This window comes from Poromitra crassiceps, assembly GCF_964638095.1.
Source record: "Poromitra crassiceps genome assembly, chromosome: 3".
NCBI classification, from domain to species: Eukaryota; Metazoa; Chordata; class Actinopteri; order Beryciformes; family Melamphaidae; genus Poromitra; species Poromitra crassiceps.
Genome location: NC_139625.1, coordinates 40,038,049 through 40,058,747, shown reverse-complemented (window position 1 = coordinate 40,058,747; position 20,699 = coordinate 40,038,049). Strand labels below are relative to the sequence as shown.

At 43.8% G+C, this 20,699-nt stretch overlaps 1 protein-coding gene across 1 annotated transcript in view; it reads right to left on the bottom strand.

Annotated features, from left to right (window-relative positions):
* The window catches only part of LOC310773104 (ryanodine receptor 3), a gene marked incomplete at both ends in the record, with an annotated part of 192,734 nt that overhangs the window by 62,364 nt on the left and 109,671 nt on the right, over nt 1-20,699 (bottom strand). The window contains 7 exon segments of the mRNA XM_083633021.1: nt 8,257-8,391; nt 9,166-9,268; nt 15,709-15,909; nt 16,282-17,092; nt 17,295-17,521; nt 17,698-17,784; nt 18,918-19,083. Coding sequence (XP_083489147.1) covers nt 8,257-8,391; nt 9,166-9,268; nt 15,709-15,909; nt 16,282-17,092; nt 17,295-17,521; nt 17,698-17,784; nt 18,918-19,083 — 1,730 coding nt within the window.

The following is a 20,699-nucleotide window of genomic DNA, read 5'->3' as shown; positions in this document are numbered from 1 at the left end:
GCCCCCACCCCCTGGTCTCCAGGACATATATGTCCAGTCTGCTACTCGGCAGGCCAACAACATCCTAGATGACCCCTCGCATGTACTGCACTCCCAGTTTGAGCTCTTACAGTCAGGAAGGAGGTACAGGGTCCCTTTGTGCAAACACAATCGTTATAAAAACTCGTTTGTCCCTCAATCAATTAACCTTATTAATGAGCAGCTAAGATAGACGGGCCTGAGGACCATGTAGCCTACTACAGATACTTTTTGTACTTGCGACCTGTGTGTGTGTGTGTGTGTGTGAGAGAGAGAGAGCGTGCGCAACTGTGCATGTGTGTGGGTGAGTGGCACATCCAGGGTGGGAATGTGGGTGGATGCTAAATGTGTGTGGGGATGATGTCACATGTCATGATAACTGTCATGATAAATCTTATGTTATAGTAGATGTGTTGATGCCCATGGTGATGGGCTGGTGTTTCTGTATGTATCACTGCTACTGTTATCTGTATGCTGCAGCTTGAGCTTGTCGTCCACAACAAGTTTCTCCTAAGGGAGACCAAATAAAATAATCAATCAATCAATCAATATATGAGTATTCTCATACATGTGATCATATATGTTAATGCAAGTAATGGACATACAGGGTTATTCTTGCATATGTTTAGATATATGTACATATAAGCAATTAACATATACGAATATTTCTACATATTTCCGCATATATGCAAATACAAGCAACACACATATATGTTATTCTCTTGCATATCAGAATATGTGTGCATATAAGCATTAAACATATATGAATATTATTACGTATGTCAACATATATGCTCATATAATCAATTAACATATGCGGATGTTCGCATACATGTAATCATATATGTTTGTGTAAGCATTGAACATATAGGGTTAAACTTACATATGTCTACACATATGTGCATATCAGCAATTAACATATAAGAATTTACTTACATATGTAAGCATGTATGCTCTCATCTCAATCTCATGCACACTGGACAAACCTTGAAAATATCCAGTAGTGCTGGAAGTCTTGCACAAAACTAACCATTTTTATGGTGGGTTTCACTTCTGAGATGTTGTTTAATCCAAAATAATTTGGAAAATTATATTTCTTTTAATTAAGAGATATGTGTTTTGATTCCATACATGTTCATATATTGTGATATATATGCACATATATCCTGGATATATAGGTGGATATATGTCGAATAGAGATAAATACATACAGTTATACACAGGTAATAGTCATATATGTTCATATAAAATAAAACATATATGTATGTATAGTTATTATTCATATATAGTTGTATATGTATTAAGCATATATGTCCGTATAGTGTCAATGCATACAAATGTACATATAATTAATTACCATATGTGTCCATATACAATCTATACATGTATGCACATATATAATTATATAGGACTAACATATATGGACCATATATGAAACGTTCCAATTCCATACATGTTCATATATTGTGATACATATGCACATATATGCACATATATCCTGGATATATATGTGGATATATGTCGAATACAGGTAAATACATACAGTTATACACAGGTAATAGTCATATATGTTCATATAAAATAAAACATATATGTATGTATAGTTATTATTCATATATAGTTTTATATGTATTAAGCATATATGTCCGTATAGTGTCAATGCATACAAATGTACATATAATTAATTACCATATGTGTCCATATACAATCTATACATGTATGCACATATATAATTATATAGGACTAACATATATGGACCATATATGAAACGTTCCAATTCCATACATGTTCATATATTGTGATACATATGCACATATATGCACATATATCCTGGATATATATGTGGATATATGTCGAATACTTATATGAACATATACTACATGTATGTTTACTACATATATGTGTATATATGCCTCTTCCGTATGGGCCCCCCGAGCATTTTGCCCTCGCTACACCCAAACAAACAAATCTAACCTGTCTAGAGTTTCCCTGATGGAACCCACCGGGGTTCTGTGGTATGAGAATTCAGACATGCCTCTACGCTCTCACAAACACACGCACACACGCACGCACGCACGCACGCACGCACGCACGCACGCACGCGCGCACGCACGCACACACACACACACACACACACACACACACACACACACACACACACACACACATGTCTTGCCTTGTTCTTCTCAAGGCAAGACATGTCAGAGCTATTAAATGCTATACAGTAGTATAAACCATCCATCAGAGGAGGCTGGAAAATATTGCTGCTCTCCTTTTCTTTGAGCCATTCCCAAGTCTCAGTCCCTATTGTATCTTCAGGGCACCACGAAGCTACAGTGTAGATGATGGGATGGGAGAAGTTATAGCCACGGTGACAGAATACATCACGACTCCTGCTACCGCCTGGCAGACCTTCACCAGCACTAAATACCACCTTGATGACTAATAGTGACAGTCATAGTGCGCCGATTAGCCAGCAGCCAGCATTAGAAAGAGATGGCAACGTGGACTATTAAAAAGGCCACCTAAATGTAATTGAAACCCCTTTTACAGTACTTCACACACACACACACACACACACACACACACACACACACACACACACAGACACACACACACACACACACACACACACACACACACACACACTGCAGCAGAGATCCTGGGTCGCTGCTGAATCAAGCCGCTCCTATGCTGTGGAGTGTGGGAGTGGTGGAGGAGAGAGACAAGGAGGCTGAGGGTGCCAGATTCTGTCTCGGTTAGATAATAGGCTCATCATCCCAGTCATTTTCGGATGCTCTTGTCGAGGATCACACCTATTGCCTAGTGCCCGACCGTCTGGATCTGCTAAGCCTAAGCCACTGGGGAAAAAATCATACCAAGAAAAGCCAAACAAAAATGGCTTTCAAATCAAGCTTCAGAGTACAGTGAAAACCTTTATATGGAGTCGCAGAACTACTCAGAGAAAACAGCCTTCTGCCTTTTGATAAGATTTCCCCCTTTTTATTGATACCAAACATTTCCTCATTTAAGCACCTAACAATGAAAGCCTAAATTGATAACAGTTCTCTCTCTGCCTGTCAGTGACTTACAAGCATTTCCTCATTGAAGGCCTGTGTGCACTGTTGAGAAAGCATACGTGAAAATGAAACTAAAAATAGGAGCGGGCTGCACACACACACACACACAGCCACCACATGTTTCTTTGAATCTTTTGCTCATAGCTTATTGCTCATATGGAAAAACTGTGGATACTCGAAGGTTTAAATAAATAATGAAATAATGTTATTATTCCAGAACAAAGAAAGTTAAGAATCCACAGTAGAGGGTTTAGCAAAATGAAATTTTAAAGCAATACTTATGTTACAAATATGTTATTAATGATTTTAATATCCTATCATTTATTCTTGTTTCATCTTGAAATGCATATTGTGCTTATATATCCTACTGATTAAATAAGTGTTTTTGACATCTTTTATAAAATGAACTTTAAAACCTGTTCAATAAACCATACAGCCTGTACGATGAACTTTCCCCTAAAAACCATGACCTCTGTACATTTCTGCACCCTGTGCAAAATGGAACATTAAGCTCTTACCCAAAGTTCAGTGATGTGTATTTTTTCCATCGAGGCAGGACAGGTGCCGATTATGTATTTGATGTGGTTTTAACGTCATGGCAACAGCGCTTCTTGCACAAACGTCTCTGCAGAAAAAGACGTCTGTAAGCTCTTTGAACCCAGACAGGAAAGGAGCTGTGGTAGGTGTCGCTTCCTGCCTAGAGAGACAGGCAGCAGGTCGTTGCTGAGAGGGAGTCAGCCTCTCTCTCATGTGTGCTTTGAACAAGTCCCATATCTGATGTGATTAAATATTAAAAGCATGTATAACTAACTTTTTCCACAGCCATGAAATATTGATCTTCCTCCCCACAAATATATATATTATAAGCCTTAGGTGTATTGATTTAATAAACTTATTTCTTACAAACATATTATGTTTAGTGGTTCCAGTCAAGTATAAAGTTAAAGTCAAGATTGCTTGCTATACAATAAGGGAGATACAGTATATAATATTTAGATAAATATTAGCTTATTGTTACTGCTGCAACTTTAGGTTGGGAAAATAAATATATAGTCAAAATAATAGTCATATTAAAGTTGCATCTGCCGACTGAATTGACAGGTGGTCGTCAAATTAGTTGATAAATGACAATTGCTAATTGATAAGAGTTTCCTCATCCTAGTTAAAATAAGGGTGAGTTTTTCTCTGGTTCGAGTGAGAAATACCCTCTTACTCTGGTTACATCCTTATAAGGGTGGTTACAGACCAAGAGGCAGTAAGTTTGAACTGTATGACAATTATTCCAGCTTCAGACTAATATAGTTGAATTTGATCCTATCTAGGATGTAGATTAGATTACCTAGTCTAAGGTAACCATAGATAATGTGTTACAGGATATTAATAGAGAAAATAGCTAAATTAGCTGACCCAAATTATAGGAGTTAAAATAGGAAATAAAATAAGTGACTAGTATTCAGTAAAGGTTAGTGCATGCTGAAGTGCCAGGTCACGTGACGTGGGCCTCGTGGTGAGGAGGAGCCATCGGGGAGGAACATCTGCTATTACCAGAAGACAACGGCCCCTATCGTTGCATCGGCGCAGTTTCTAGGCCGAGCGGCAGGCGCAGATCAAAGCAGTGGGCGTGGAAAGGCGCACTTGATATCGTCGTGCTGGCGCTAGATGCAGCCCAAAGCATTACAACCACGCCTTTTAGGCGTAAAATTATGCACCGTCATGCTCATTGGATAAGTGCAATAAACGAATCGCACGCTTGCCTTTTTAGCTCCAATTCCAGTGATCCCGCAAAACCAGACGAAAGCCAAACGCTCTGCCCCCCCCCCCCCCCCCTCCCTTCATCCAGCCTGTCTGTCTGCATTATAGGCTATTATTCCATATTATTATGCTTCTCAAACCAATCTAACTGCAGTTTCAATACTGCAAGCATGTAAATACGCTACACTATAGCAAGATCAAAGTGAAAATAATGTACTAAACGCATCAGCTAGAAAAATATAGCCTATTAGATTGGTGAAAGTTTGTCCAGAAAGATATCGTTTTCTCTCCCCTGCTGCAGGTAGAATGATGCACATAAATATACCCTACATTATGTAAAGTCATTGCATAAATGTGTTTTTATTGTAAAACTAAATGTGGAGTAGGGCGAAGTTATTGGAGCGCACATCACAGTATAGCAGATGACAGTAGAAGCTTCCGAAGCGCGTTCCGCTGTCACTTACCTAAATCACGTTAAATCCACACAGGGTATATATAGGCTCAAGAGGACATATATGTTTCACATAGGGTGGTGTTTCATTTCATGTTTTATTTGGTCCAATATTGAAATGTTCGACAATTGCAGGTTGTCTTACCATTACACATTATTTTAGATCTACCTTTTATATCTATTTCGGCTCTATTTAGTAGCGAAATGGAGGACCCAATTGCATGCTGGGAGTGGACATTCACAGGCAGTAAACTTACAACTGCTATTTCCTATGGGAAGCTGGGTGCTGCTATGTGTTGTGTCTGTTTGAGCGAGGGAGTCAGAGAGAGAGAGAGAAGGGTGACTCAGAGGCAGAAGAGCACTGGCGCACTGAATAGGCCTGGTTTCAGAGAGAGACAGAGAAGGGTGACAGGGGAGAGGCACAAGTGCACTGGCGCAGTGAATAGGCCTGGTTTTCAAAGGCGCAAAGCGCTAAATTTAAGGCAGGTGCCAAGATATCAGTACGCCGAGATTTAAGGCCGACACGCCCACTTTGGCCCATTCTGGGACTGCGCCACGCCCATTCGGCCTAAAGCGCATTTGGCAGCGTAAAGCCATATTGATATCGTCCCAAAACAGGCGCAAGGCACGTTTTTTTGCGGTTAAGGCCCGTTTTAGTGCCGAAGGCCTGTGGGAGAATAGGGCCCAACGCCCCCAAGGAAATGATGATCGACCCATGTTCAAAAGTTGATATAAGCTCATACCCAGGGAGAGAGCAGGGTCTTTTTCAAATGTCTCTTTCTTCATCTGATCAATTTCAGCTGCTAGGAAAGACAACCAGAATCTGACCCGGAGATCTCTGATTGGTAATCTGTATCACACTTGATTGGCTCTGTATCATGATTTATGCAATATTTTCTATATAAAATAATATTCTAAATATCAGAATTGCTTGTCATATTGGTTTTTCATATATCTGGAATTTATTGGATACGCTGGAAAGGTATTAACATCTGTCAACACCTTCTGACCGGTGCGGTCAGTTCTGTCCAGATTGGACCTGGCACCGGAAAATCCTTTCCCTTCACTTTACATGGAGTCGCAAAACTACTCCGAGAAAACAGCCTTCTGGCAGATAAGAGAATTCATCCAGAGAAGTGTCATCCTGTCCGTGATTGCAGTCCCTTCCCGGGTTTTTCTGATGCATCCAGCCGTGACAGAAGGAAATGAGATGATCCTGAGCTGTGCCTGTCACCACAAACAAAACGCCTGACAATCCAGTGCATTTCAAACTTTTTGTGGCCAAGGCACACAAAATGGCAAGCCAAAATCTCATTCATATCCATGCAAAATAGTCTGTAAATGCTTTTTTGATTGAACATCGATTGAATTTGGCATGTGATTTCAAGGTTTAATCAGTTAGAATACTGACATAATTTTATATGTTCCATAATAAATCTATAGCTGTAGTTCCTTTTTAGTTGATGGCACCAGGCAGCTCAATTTAACAAATTTAAGAAAATCCCACATCCCACGTGCACTTGCCCCATGGCACACAAGTGTGCCGTGGCACACCATTTGGGGACCACTGTTCTAATCAATCTCACACAACAGCCAGCAAAGAGTGCCACCAATCAGCCTTCACACAACAGCCAGCAAAGAGTGCCACCACACCACACAGAGGTGTCTTTTAGGGAGGAATGCTACTTTCATCCCACTTCGCTCCCTGGAGATGGATGCGGTGATCTTATGCGCTTCGCATCAGGGTCCAACCAAATCCCCGTGGCAAGATTGCATTTCAGCGTCTGCAGTCTCTAGCACTATTTCAGCCCAAATTTACCCGTCCGCAATTTGGCCACTTCTTGTTGCCAGCACCACTTCTAAGAATAGACAGTGATGGCTAGATATACTGTATGTGTTGTTGATATCATGTATGGGGAGTATTTTGAGTTTTTTTAAAGAGCAGCTGATGGTTCAAATCTATTCGAGAATGTAGCCAACCTAACATACTTTTTTGTATGATGAGAATACTGCGAAGATTAGAGGTAAATGTTAAGAAGATAGAACTAAGATACTGTACTACTAAGATGTCTGTTTGGCGGGGGCAAGAGTGGAAATACGTTTTCAGGGGTAAATTGGCTGATTCACATTACTTAATCCCTATCCAGACAATAAAAACAGATGTTCATGTCATAATTATTGTTTTATTGCTGGCCAGACCAAGGAAATTCTCATGAAAGGTAATATGCTGCACAGTATATTGCTCCAATAAATGGAGAAAGGCCCTAATAAAAAATACTCTAATATCATCCAACTGTGAACAGCAGTTTCCATTAACGCAGTACGTTCTACATTGAAGGTCAAAATAACAGGGGAGGATTGTGTATTTTGTACCAGTCTTTACTGGAGACCCATCACAGTGTGTAGAGTGTTGTGAGAGAAAGAGATTTTGCATGCATTGTCGAATTTGGTGCAATTTGAACACTCTGAATAAACAAGCGAAGAGCACTCTGTGCAGCAACGGGGCGAACGGGGACTGCACTAGTATGTATGTGTCTAAGCAGGTTACGAATCTCTGGTTTTATCACCAGTGTTTTTCTCTCCTCTCTCAGAGCGGATGATGGAAGACACTCTTCACTCTGGAGCCTCTCCTCCACCGGCTCCATATTACCATAATGAAATTGAAAAGAAATTGAAATGGAAATGACTGCCACCTGGCGTCATGAGGCCACATGACATTGGCAGACAAATAGAGGCAGGGTTGTGGGTGCTAGCACCGCAACGCAGTAGCTCCAGAGAGCCAGTAAACACAGAGGGGAAAAAACACAGGCAGAATGTAGTGAGGAGTAACTGGATAAGACGTGAACTGAGACTTGTTGCTTGTACTATAAAGGGAAATTGGCATAGGTAGCGGTAGTATAAACAGTGATAGAAATACTTGTTGAAACGAGACAACAGAAAGAGTGATATCCTTACATGGTGTAGCCTGCTCCTTCTCTGTGGGCTCTTCCTCTGTTTTCTGTGGCAGGCCTTTGATCTTGTACACCAGGGTTAGCAGGCGACCCTTAATAGATGTATCTTGCTCGTCTTCCTCTTCCTCCATAGGGATTCCTACACACACACACACACACACACACACACACACACACACACACACACACACACACACACACACACACACACACACACACCACACACATACAGTACAAATCATATTAAGAGCAATACACCATTCCTTGACAATCATGGCTTCCTGTGGGGTTAGCCATGTCATGTGTACTGTATGATGTGTGTCGTGGTATGTATCGACTATTTCTTGGCAATGGAATGATTTTTTTCTCTGTTTGTTTGTTTTCCATGCGGAGGGTGCCATGACAGGGCAGCGCTGTGCAGCGGGGCTGAGAAAGTCATTAGATCAGTAGTACCCCAGAGGGCTGGGAAATTCAATTATTTATCAAAACATCAAGATGTCAGAGCAATCGGAGAGGCACTGAACTATAACACCTCTGCTGAGAGACAGAGAGAGGAGGGAGGGAGAGAGACTCAAGGGGGAGAGATCTCAGAGAGATAAAAACAGAGTAGGAACTGGTACAATTCAGCTGCTATTGACACAGTAGCAGCTCAAACTATAGGGGGAAAAGACATATGGATATATGGTACCAAATCATATCACACATCTGACAACAAAGAGAACATTGCCATAATCATAAACCCAAGATATTTTCATCTAATTCTAAATCCTATCTATCTTTTTATCATCTTCCATTCCACAGTGCTATCATTTTATTGTGTATTGCTTTCTGCAATGACTTCTAAGATCAATGTGAACAGTGTAAGACTATCTGGTCATATTAAATCCAACAGAGCAGCTCATAGAGGCCTCACCACAGTGAAGCCGCAGCTCATTGTGGAAGTCGTAGAGTTCTCCCTGGATGTCCTCTGGGCACGGACAGTCCTCACCCATACCGAAGTTCAGCAGCATGTTGATCTGGAACACACACACACACACACACACACACACACACACACACACACACACACACACACACACACACACACACACACAAAAAACATATTCTCATTAAATGTTTTCCTTCAGTTTCGTGCATAATCCTACGACTGTCCAACACATTCAGGAGGGAGGCTGGGTGTTCAGGCTGGATGTCCTGACCGGGTGCCGCGGGGAGGATGGCCTGGCGCTGGGAGGTGCAGCATGGGCAGATTAAGATGTCATGGTGCCCCTGGGCGGCGACCCCCCCACCCCTCCCCCGCTGCCCCGTGACCACGACCCATGTTTTTCCTTGTCTTGCGCCCCCTTTTCTTCTTCTTCTTCTTCTTCTTCTTTTTAGGCCTATCCACCTTATTTCTAGATGCCATGATGCCTTAAGTGAAATATGGGTGCTTCTTCCCGTGTAATCCTCGCAGCCCCCCCCCCCCCCCCCCCGCCGCCCGTTACGTTGCTGACACAGACACAACATACTGTAGCCCGTAGATCTCCGTGAAGTGAGCAACAATCTCCCACAGTTTGACTTCCGGTTTAGTGATTTCAACCCTAAACCCCCGTAGCGTTAACCTGACGCTGCCAGATGGACGGTTTAGCTCCACATTACGTTTCACTAAACCAGTCGATCTGGGAATGCAGTAACCTGAGCCGCTGACGGAGGCGGGCACTTTTTCCAAGCTACTTGGCAGGTGATTGGATGACCCATCTGTCTATCACCGCTGGTGCGTGTTAACTTCAACCAATCAGATCGCCATGCCTCTGACGTCACGTTTGCGACCGGAGGAAGGTGCCTGTCTATCATTGATTGAGTCCTCACCGTCCTCATCGTCGTAAAGTCTCCTTCGTAGCATGGCGTTAGATTATAACAAATTAGTTGTGTGGCTTAGCCTTCCCAAATGTTGAGGGTCGTTTTTTAGAATTTAATACATAGAATTGGGAACGTTACATTCAATTTCATTCAGACTGCCTGTCACTTCCGCGGCGGCAGCCATGTTGACGAGTGAAAAGAACTACAAAGACCATGTACCCACTACTTGGCCAGACGAGCCTAAGCCCGCCTAAGGCTGCCGCTAATTCGTCGAGCCGGCCATGGTTCGGCCAATCATCTTAACTGCCTGTGCATGACAAGATGGATTACGTCGAGAGAATCTCTTTTGATCTCGCGAGGTTATCCATCTTGCAAGCAAGGTTACCGTAGGCGTAGCGTGTCCAGCTTGGCAAAAAAAATCGATAAATATCCAGAGTTGTTCCAAGAGCAACAGAAATAGCGGATGTGATAGATAAAATTATTACATTCCCTCAAATAAGTCGTCAAACAAGTGTATTTATTGTGACAAGCAACTTTTTTCCAGCATCAGAGTTTTAACGAGGAAATGCGCAAGCGTTCTGAACCGGACCTTGCACCCATAATTATTTTACAGCGGGGCATTCAAAAATAAGGTGGATATGCTTTTCAAACCAAGTTTAAACTGGTGATGCTGATCACGTTTTCAAACATCTCAATTGAAATGTATGAAATTTGAAATAAAAAAAATAAGAATTTCATTTAATTCAATAATAGAGCAGACTTATTTTCTCAGGAATCACAGGTATATATGCTTATGAATACAATTGGGTTCATTAAATCCACAACAGTCTGAGCTTTCCAGTCACACCCAATTTATGCAATGCCAAGACTGTTTAGGGACCCCAGTATGCAGAAATATTCAAATAGAATAGGCAAAAATAACACATTTATACTGCATGCAAAAAACTGCATGGTTTTAGCCAAAAACTGCATGGTATTAGCATGAGGTAAACATGTCTGTAAAGGGGAGATTCGTGGGTACCCATAAAAGTCATTCTCATGCAAATATCTTGAGGTGAGAGGTCATGGGACCACTTTGAATATGGCAATGCCAGTTATTCCCTTGCCAAAATGTTGCCTAAATTTGGAGCGTTATTTAGCCCCCTTCCCGACAAGTTAGCATGAGGTGGTTGGTACCAATGGATGCCGTAGGTCTTCTCTAGTTTATGATATAAGTATCTTCACTCTAGCTTTAAAAATGAGCGCGCTAGAGCATTTGAAATACAGCAATGTCTGCCACGGACACTGACGTCCTCAAGGAGTTGGTGCCCCTGGAGTCTTGGTGGCCCTGGGCAGTTGCCCAATTGCCAATTAGGCATGGGGAATGATGGTTGGTTAGGTTTAGGCATGGGGAGTGATGATTGGTTAGGTTTAGGCATAAGGGGCTCTATCGTTGCAGCGGCGCAGTTTCTAGGCCGAGCGCCAGCCGCAGCGCAAAGCAGTGGGCGTGGAAAGGCGCACTTGATATCTTGGTATCGGCGCTAAACTCAGCCTCAACCATTATAACCACGCCTTTTAAGCGTAAAATTATGCATTGTCCGCTCATTGGAGAATTGCAGGGAAGAGACACACGCTTGCCTTTTAAGCTCCAATTCCTGGACAAATCCGGTAAAACCAGACAAAGCCAAGGGCTCCGCCGCCCCCCCCTCCCTTCATCCGGTCTGTCTATCTCCATATATAGGCTATTATTCCATATTATTATGCTTCTCAAACCAATCTAACTGCAGTTAAAATACTGCAAGCATGTAAATACGCTACACTATAGCAAGACCAAAGTGAAAATAATTTCTAAATGCATCTGATAGAAAAAAATATTGCCTATGGCTGGATGTCATGAGATTAGATGAAAGTTTGGCCAGAATGATATCGTTTTATCTCTCCTCCCCCACTGCACGATGCAACATCCTCTGAATGACACCTATCACTTTTACTGGATCTGATAACTTAATTCTATTTAATTTACAGGATTTTATTATTGAGTAATAGTATTTTATTTGGCCTATATATGCGTCCCCCCCACCCCCTGCCCACAGGCTCTGACAAATATGTTCATTCTCAATAAAATCTTCAGTAATCAATCAGAGGGGCTTTAAAAGCCAGATTGGCAGCAGCTGGCGCAGTGTGATCAATATGGCAGACCAAAACCGATCCACTAAATTCACAGCTGAGGAGAAGATGGTGCTGGCGAATCTGGTGATATATCTGTCCACCATTCATTTTGAATAGCTACAAAACAACTCTTTACTTAAGTTGTTTATTCATCCATCCATTCAGGTTCAAATGTACCATCGCGCACTGTTTGGGGAGGAGAATTACCCCGCCGACGCCCCGCGCCCAGTCCTGGACCGCCTGAGTGAGCCGCCCCAGGTGGCCGTCTATGCGCTGCGCTTGTTCAGCACCTCGGACAGCTCCGCTGCCACAGACGGGGGAAACATTTGGAAATAATTATAACTTTCTATGCTTTGCACACAGAAAAAATAAATACAACAGACAATTCTGTAATGAATAGCTGTAATGAAGAGTGGGGTTTGAAGAAGCGCTTTTTATCCGAAACAGTTTATCCAGTTTCTCTCTCTCTTTCTTTCTCTCTCCCTTTCTCTCACATTAAACGATATACATGCCTATAATGTCAATTATCTGAATGAAATAATAATACATATTAATTAGGAATATTAGTAATATTAGTAGCCTAGCTAATTTCGGGGGGGGGGGGGGGGGGGTAATAAAACGTAGAGCTATATTACACATAAATGGGGATTATTATGATAGCCTAAACTAAATTTATGAAACTGCATTACAGCTTCACCCAAAGCCTGAGAAGGGTTGCAATCTTATATTCTATTGTATTCTAAAGTATTTTTTTCTATATATTGTATTCTCCATTCACTTTCCTGTCCCCGGTGCACAGAATCCTGCTTTAGGCCTGCTTTTCAAAAGCGCAAAGCGCTAAAAGTAGGCCAGGTCGGAAGATGGCTGGAAGATAGTAGTACGCCGGTATTTAGCGCCGACACGCCCACTTCGGCGCATTCAGGGACTCCGCCACGCCCATTCGGCCTAAAGCGCATTTGGCAGCCTAAAGCCTATTGCTATTTTCCCGAAACAGGCGCAAGGCACGTTTTTTTGCGGTTAAGGCCCGTAATAGCGCCGATGGCCTGTGGGAGAATAGGGCCCAAGAAGTGGTGATTGTTTAAGGTTAGGGTAAAATATCAGGGTAAGCCAATCAGAGGCAGAGTAGGGTCATGCCTTCGCCATCCTGGGAAAATAAATGTTGTGTTAGGTACTGATCTGAGGGAACATAGGGCTGAGGGAACATAGACACGCTCCCCTTCCACCACCCCGACCACTGTACCCTAACCTAAGCACTAAGCACTGAGCACTGCACCCTAAGCAACGCTCCAGCTTATTTGAATGTTGCACATGTTGTGGCGTGGGTTTCAGACGTTGAGATCGGGTTGACAGTATGTGGGTTGTATACAAATTATAGTGCTTTACTTTTTGCAGGTTTTATTACGAGTCGTGAATGAGAACAGCCTGCACACACACCAACAGCACATATAAATAAATGCAGTCGTTTAGCCTCATGACCCGTACGTCTTTCCTTTTCAAAAGTCATCTGAACATGGTGTGATTTCACCATACACGATTCAGAGAAAAACAGCTTAAGTGGCTAAATCTCCTTAGGTGCTCGCCGACTGAAGGCCACCATGACAAGTTGTTAAAGTAGTGTGAAGTGCCCAACTCGATCTCCAGCTGTCACCCTGGGGGGCTGTGTGTGTGTGTGTGTGTGTGTGTGTGTGTGTGTGTGTGTGTGTGTGTGTGTGTGTGTGTGTGTGTGTGTGTGTGTGTGTGTGTGTGTGTGCGTGTGCGTGTGCGTGTGTGTGTACGTACATATCTGAGTTTGCACTGTCACTGAGGTAATGGCATCACAAACCGGATCAATTCACATGGCCTTGAGGCTGTTCAACACACACACACACACACACACACACACGCACACACACACACACACGCACGCGCGCGCGCATGCAAACAGGGTGCTTTAGGGAACACACTTACAGCAAGGACCTGCTCTCATTCACTTTGGGCCAACGAAGCCGTACTCTGCACGAATGAGAGAAGTCAATGATACAAAACCAGAAGGGAATTTGAGGGGCAGCGAAAGCAATTACCTACAGTATATATGTGGAAAATTACTGAAGTCATATAAAATCCCATCTCAACCCTCTCATAGTTACATTGAGCATTTGAAGCAGTGAGGCTGCAGTGTGTGTGTGTGTGTGTGTGTGTGTGTGTGTGTGTGTGTGTGTGTGTGTGTGTGTGTGTGTGTGTGTGTGTGTGTGTGTGTGTGTGTGTGTGTGTTTGTGTGTGCACACGCGGCTCTGTTTGTGTGTGCACACAAATACACTTTTGCATGCAGTACACTCGCTGCTCCACTCTTCTTTGCTGTTTATGTGTCACCATCTCTTTCTCTCTTCTTTCATCTTTGTCTGCTTGCTCTCCATTACTGCACATGTCAGTGTGCAAACCTCCTAGTATACTATAGCAGCAGTGTAATGAGGTTAACTGCACTAGATGTTTCAACAAACCTACTATAGCAGCAGTGTAATGAGGTTAACTGCACTAGATGTTTCAACAAACCTACTATAGCAGCAGTGTAATGAGGTTAACTGCACTAGATGTTTGAACAAACCTCCTACTATAGCAGCAGTGTAATGAGGTTAACTGCACTAGATGTTTGAACAAACCTACTATAGCAGCAGTGTAATGAGGTTAACTGCACTAGATGTTTGAACAAACCTCCTACTATAGCAGCAGTAATGAGGTTAACTGCACTAGATGTTTGAACAAACCTCCTACTATACTGTAGCAGCAGTGTAATGAGGTTAACTGCACTAGATGTTTGAACAAACCTCCTACTATAGCAGCAGTGTAATGAGGTTAACTGCACTAGATGTTTGAACAAACCTCCTACTATAGCAGCAGTGTAATGAGGTTAACTGCACTAGATGTTTGAACAAACCTCCTCCTATAGCAGCAGTGTAATGAGGTTAACTGCACTAGATGTTTGAACAAACCTACTATAGCAGCAGGATAATAAACAAAGCAGTTGTTGACACAAAGCAGCTATTCTGATGCTACAGTAGGGAGCTGGGCAGTGGTTCAACAGCTTTATGCCATGGGGTGCAGCCAATGCCAAAACCTGCAAGCCGTGTGTAACACAATGATTCTACAGAAATACCAAATAAACATAAAATCCATTATGTTATTCTCACCAACTTTATATAATAGAATGTGTTGGTGTCAGCTAATTTTGTGTGATATGTATCGCCCTTCAGGCTGGTGAGAGGGAGCCTGTGTATATATACTGTGCTTGCTGAGACATTTCTATTTATTTTACATTTAGGCATTTAGCTGAAACTCTCATGCAGAGAAATATGTGATATGTAATATGTGAGCCATCGGGAGTTCAGTGTCTTACTGAATGACACATTAGCTGTTGGGAGTCTCTCTAAGTAACCACTATGTTAGCTTTCCACCTTCACAAGGTCTCATCCTTCCAACGGTGCACCTTTCTCACCTGTTCTTGAGGAGGTGAGCGGAACTCTTTGGTCTTCTTAGCAGTAACAGCGGCAGACATGTTGAGGGCCAGCATTAGCTCGTTGTAGCGGAACTTCTGGTTGAACTGCAGCTTGGAGACAAAGTTGTCAGAGAAGGACACGATGGCCTCGATGCGATGCTTCAGCTCACAGTCACAGAAGTAGTGAAGCAGCTCACACATCTGAAGGAAACGGGGGAGGAGCCAAGCAAGTGCACAAGGAGTAACATTGTGAATCACTGTTGTGCGCACACACACCTGTAAGATTACTTCTGCTCAGAGTACATACTAAGAGTCTCATGACATTACGTCATCATTTTAAGTGACATTTTTAGCCCAGAGGTCATTGGTTCAATATAGGCAGAGCCATTTCATGTTTGATGAATGAGTCCTGAATGGCTCCATAACAGTGGAGCAGTTACTGAGCATGTGATTGAGAGCTAGACTATAGCAGAGAAACAGCACTTGTAAATGTTCATTGATTTTTGGGGTTTTCACAATTTACCTTCAAAGGTTTGATCTCCTACAGTAGATGTGTTTTTGTGCGCTTGTTACCTGTCGTTTGACGGGCTCAGGCAGCCTCTTCTCCAGCAGCCCTTTGATTGGCTGTTGTTTAGCATCTTTAGCCGCCTCCTCCTCTCCAGCTTCCACTGCCTTCTCTTCTGACCCTGTAAGTCCTTCTTTCTCTGTAGCCTCGGCGGTGATGTCATCACGCGTCTCTCCGAACACATTCGGGTCAATGAGCAGCAAGATCTTTTGAACATCCTCACTCCTAAGCACACCCATAGTGAGCAGCGTGCTAATAAGCTTCAGGATTGGCACAAACTGGTACTCCACGCTTCCCCCTACGGGATCTCGGATGTGGTGCCCTCCACCCTGAACGGCCTCTGTCAACATTGAAATAGCTTTCTCCTTTAATACATCCAACGGGACTTGGGGGCTGTACAGATGCTGCTCCCGTTTGGTGCTGATAAAGCAGGGCGGACCAAAGTTGAGGCGGGGTTTGAGAGAGGTGCTAAGCCCCACCCCCGGTGGGAGGTGCTTCTTGGAGGCGTCGGTGAAGAGGCGGATGGAGCGCGTCTCGGCCGTGACGGGGATGATGAACTCGTTGTTCATCATGAGCCGTGCCTCTTTGGCCGTCTCCAGGTGGATGCTGATCAGGACATTGTAGAAGCCCTCGCGCAACATGCCTGACAGGTACTGGTTGTCGATGGTGTATAAGAGCTGCGACTGGTCCAGGTGGCTGCAGAGGGCGTGGGCCACGCGGGTATTGCCCAGGGCGCAGAGGGCACAGTAGAGCTTCAAGGTGTGGTAGTGGAACTTCCTCAAGTCCTCCTGTTCCGACAGCTCCATGATGTCAACACACCTATGGAAAGATGGTTTGATTTAGGCTATACTAAGTTTAGACAATCATAGTGTAGTAGAAGACACTATCTGAATTGTCCTGGTGTGGCTACAGTGTGACTACGATGTGACTCATGTCTCGTGGACATTTGTGTATGAAATCAAGTGAAAGGCACATGAATGAATGCAGTGTATGAGTGCATCTAAACCACAGTCCACAGTACCTGTTCTCCTCAGGTATGTGTACAGCCAACATCTGCAGGGGCTCCACACACTGGACCACCCAGCCATGCCTCTCGCTGACCCTGGCCGTCTCCACCTTGAGGAAGGTGTTGGGCATGCGGCTCCACAGCACTGCGCTGATGGTCTGGACATCAAGGCGGGGCGGACACTGGGGCACCGGGTTCTTATGCTCGCTCTTGAAGATGGCCGCCGACAAGGGCATGGCATTCTGGATGGGGAGGGAGAGAGAGAGAGCAAAAACATGGACGGGTGGATGGATGGAGTGACTAATTGAATTATTGGCTAGCTGGCTAGCTGACTCACTGACTGATTCATTCATTTGCACGTATTACATAATGAACCTGTTGCAGTAGAGCAAAACATACTCCAGTTAGGGGACTGTACCTTTGTTTTATTCAGCTCAAACTGGAAGAGGTTGGGGCTGGTGGGTCGCACAAACACAGCAGGAAAGAGCTTTGTGTTCGGTTCCACCTAGTCAGAGAAAAGACCAGCGAGTTAATAATAGGCCTCAACTGGAAGCTCACATCAAAAGGGTGAGCAGCAGGAAAAGAGCATGACTTGCAGAAAGCAGCTTAGCGGGAAAACCAAGCGAGGGCGTATGGTGTGTCATGAAACTCCACAACTCTGTGTGTGTGTGTGTGTGTGTGTGTGTGTGTGTGTGTGTGTGTGTGTGTGTGTGTGTGTGTGTGTGTGTGTGTGTGTGTGTGTGTGTGTGTGTGTGTGTGTGTGTGTGTGTGTGTGTGTGTGTGTCTGTGTGTGTGTGTGTGTTCGTTCAAGTTTCAAGAGTGTTGGCTGGAAGGATGACTCAGAGCTTGGTGAAGCCTCGGCGTGTTTCAGCAAGGGGGAACATAAGAGGATTACACCCTTCGAACGGTTCTTTGAGGTTGGGTTCTCTGGGCTTAGAGAGTACATCTGAACAGAACAGGTAGATACTGAGGCAGACGCCACTGTTCTGTTCAGAAGCTACAGGCAGAGATGATGACTTATTCAAGGTCAAGATGAAAAATCACAGACAGATTGATTGACGGATGGAAAGTAGAATGGATGGGCGGTTAGACAGGTATTGAATTGGAACTGATTGACAGGTGGGTGGATGGAGGGAGATGAATGGATGGATGGATGGATGGATGAGATGAGTGGAACTAAGGGCACTAAAACATAGGCAGACTTTAAAAAAATAACACTGCATACAGTGTCCATGGGTCATAAAATGCGGGTAAAGTCTTAAAATAAATTATTTAGATTTAAGACCTTAAAAAGCATTAAAATGTCATGACACAGTTCGAGATCTCATTTTTCCACCAGGCTTCTTTGTACTGCATGTTTAATTTTTAGATGAATACAGAACAGGGTCATTCATAATATGCAATTGCGTTATTAGACACAGCTCGACTTCATGTCGTTTAACAGTTAAATTCCGTTTGTCCTTTTTCTTATACTGCCTTTCAGAGTGTCAGAACTTTATTAGCTACGTATGGCCAATCAAAACATATTTCTTTGTTTTGTCAAACATTAATAAAGCTTAAAAAGTCTTAAATGTGTTAAATGTATCTCTTTGAAATGTGCAGACGGCCTGTGCGTAGAGCGGTGTGTGTGCTCAGTACCTGGTAGGATGTGGAGATCTCCTTGCCACTGACAGAGAAGGCCACCAGGCCGGTGGCCAGGTCTATCACGCAGCCGATCTCCAGGTCCACGTTGCTGCGGCTGGAGGAGTGGGCGGTGCTGGTCACATCGCCGCCCCACACCATGTAGCAGTTACTCCTCTTCACACTGTCAGAGAGGAGAGCGGGGAAAGGGTTATGGAAAGAGAGAGGAACAAATATCATGTCAAGAGCGGAATGTGAATTGTGACTAAAACATTGTGGGCCCTATCTTGGTACAGGTGACATCCCCTATTTGCGCTTGCGCACCTGTTTGCGCATGCCTTAAGGCAGGGAAGATAGCAGTCGGCCTTGCGCTAGTGTCCAGGTGTTATGCCGAGTTTTGCAGCCCCGCCCGGCAGCAGCTAAACGCATCCCCACCTCACGGGAGCATATTGCAATGATTTATACAGAAATGTAACTGTTTAAAAGTGATATAATTGTCTGGGTAGATGTGACCTCCCTGTTTTATAAGTTAAAACAGCCCCGAAATATGGTGGGGATGCAATTCTTGGCGGGGATGCGGAAATGTTCACGGCACGTGCCGCAGGCGCAAATTAGAGCCGTGCCAAATCATCTGCGCCCCCAAAATGCCACCGCAAACGGGATTTGGGCAGTCTTAAAGTCCCTGGAAACCAGAAATATTTTATTATTATTTAGCATTTTGAGTTCATCACATCACAGGAGCCTATGTTAATAAGCCACCAGCCAAATTTGAACGATGATGAACGTCGCAAAGTATATAAATTTAGGTTTGACAGTCTGGCAAAAGTAATGAGAATGAATTATTTTTTAGAGTGTATTTTCTCCCGCGGAATGTGTGGGCGTGTCCCATCTGCAGCAGCCTCCGAGAGAGAGAGCGCGAGACAGAGGGGGGGAGGGAAACGGAGAAAGAGAGAAAGAGAGATCGACACACACACACAGTGCGTGTGTGTGTGTGTGTGTGTGTGTGTGTGTGTGTGTGTTCGTTGCTCGGAGAGGGACTCTTGCTGCGACTGCACAGCGTGTGTGTGTGTGTGTGTATGTGTGAGTAACCTCGCGTCACCAGGCTGTGTGTCTCTCTGTGCTCTCTCTCACACAAGAGGGGAGAGAGAGAGAGAGAGAGAGAGAGAGAGAGGAGAGGGAGAGAGAGAGAGGAGAGAGAGAGAGAGAGAGAGAGAGAGAGAGAGAGAGCAGCATAGCTCGGCACAGAGTGGGAGGCAGACGGACACTGAGGGAGCGCTGTCACTGGGGGCAAAGAACGGACAAAAGGAGAAGGGCAGATTGCGCACGTGTACAAAGGTTATATAGAGCTTATGACGTCATAAGCTCCTGCATTTTAGCACCTCGCGCACTGCTCTCTTCAATGAGGAAGTATCTTGTAGAATCTTGTAGAAAAGTGTCGATTTTAAGGCTTTGGGTTTAGAGTAATGTATAATAATTTCGGAGGCAGACAATTACTAACATAAGACCCTAAATAACATAGTTAGAACGTTTTTGTGGATTTTGGTTTCCAGGGACTTTAAGTACCAGAAGTCGCTGTTTGCGCGAGGCATGCAATATGCTGTAATTCTCTCCATGTGTAATAGAGTGGACTCACTCGTGCCGAGGACAGAGAGAGGTGGAGATAACTTGTTGACAGATCGTTTGTGGTGCCAATGACCGTCCGGGTTGTAGGTGAAGGTGAATAGCCTATGTCCATGGTCCAACAAGTTTTCTCAATTCATTTCCCTCTTTGCGATGTGATAAAAGTTTCTCAGTGAGTTA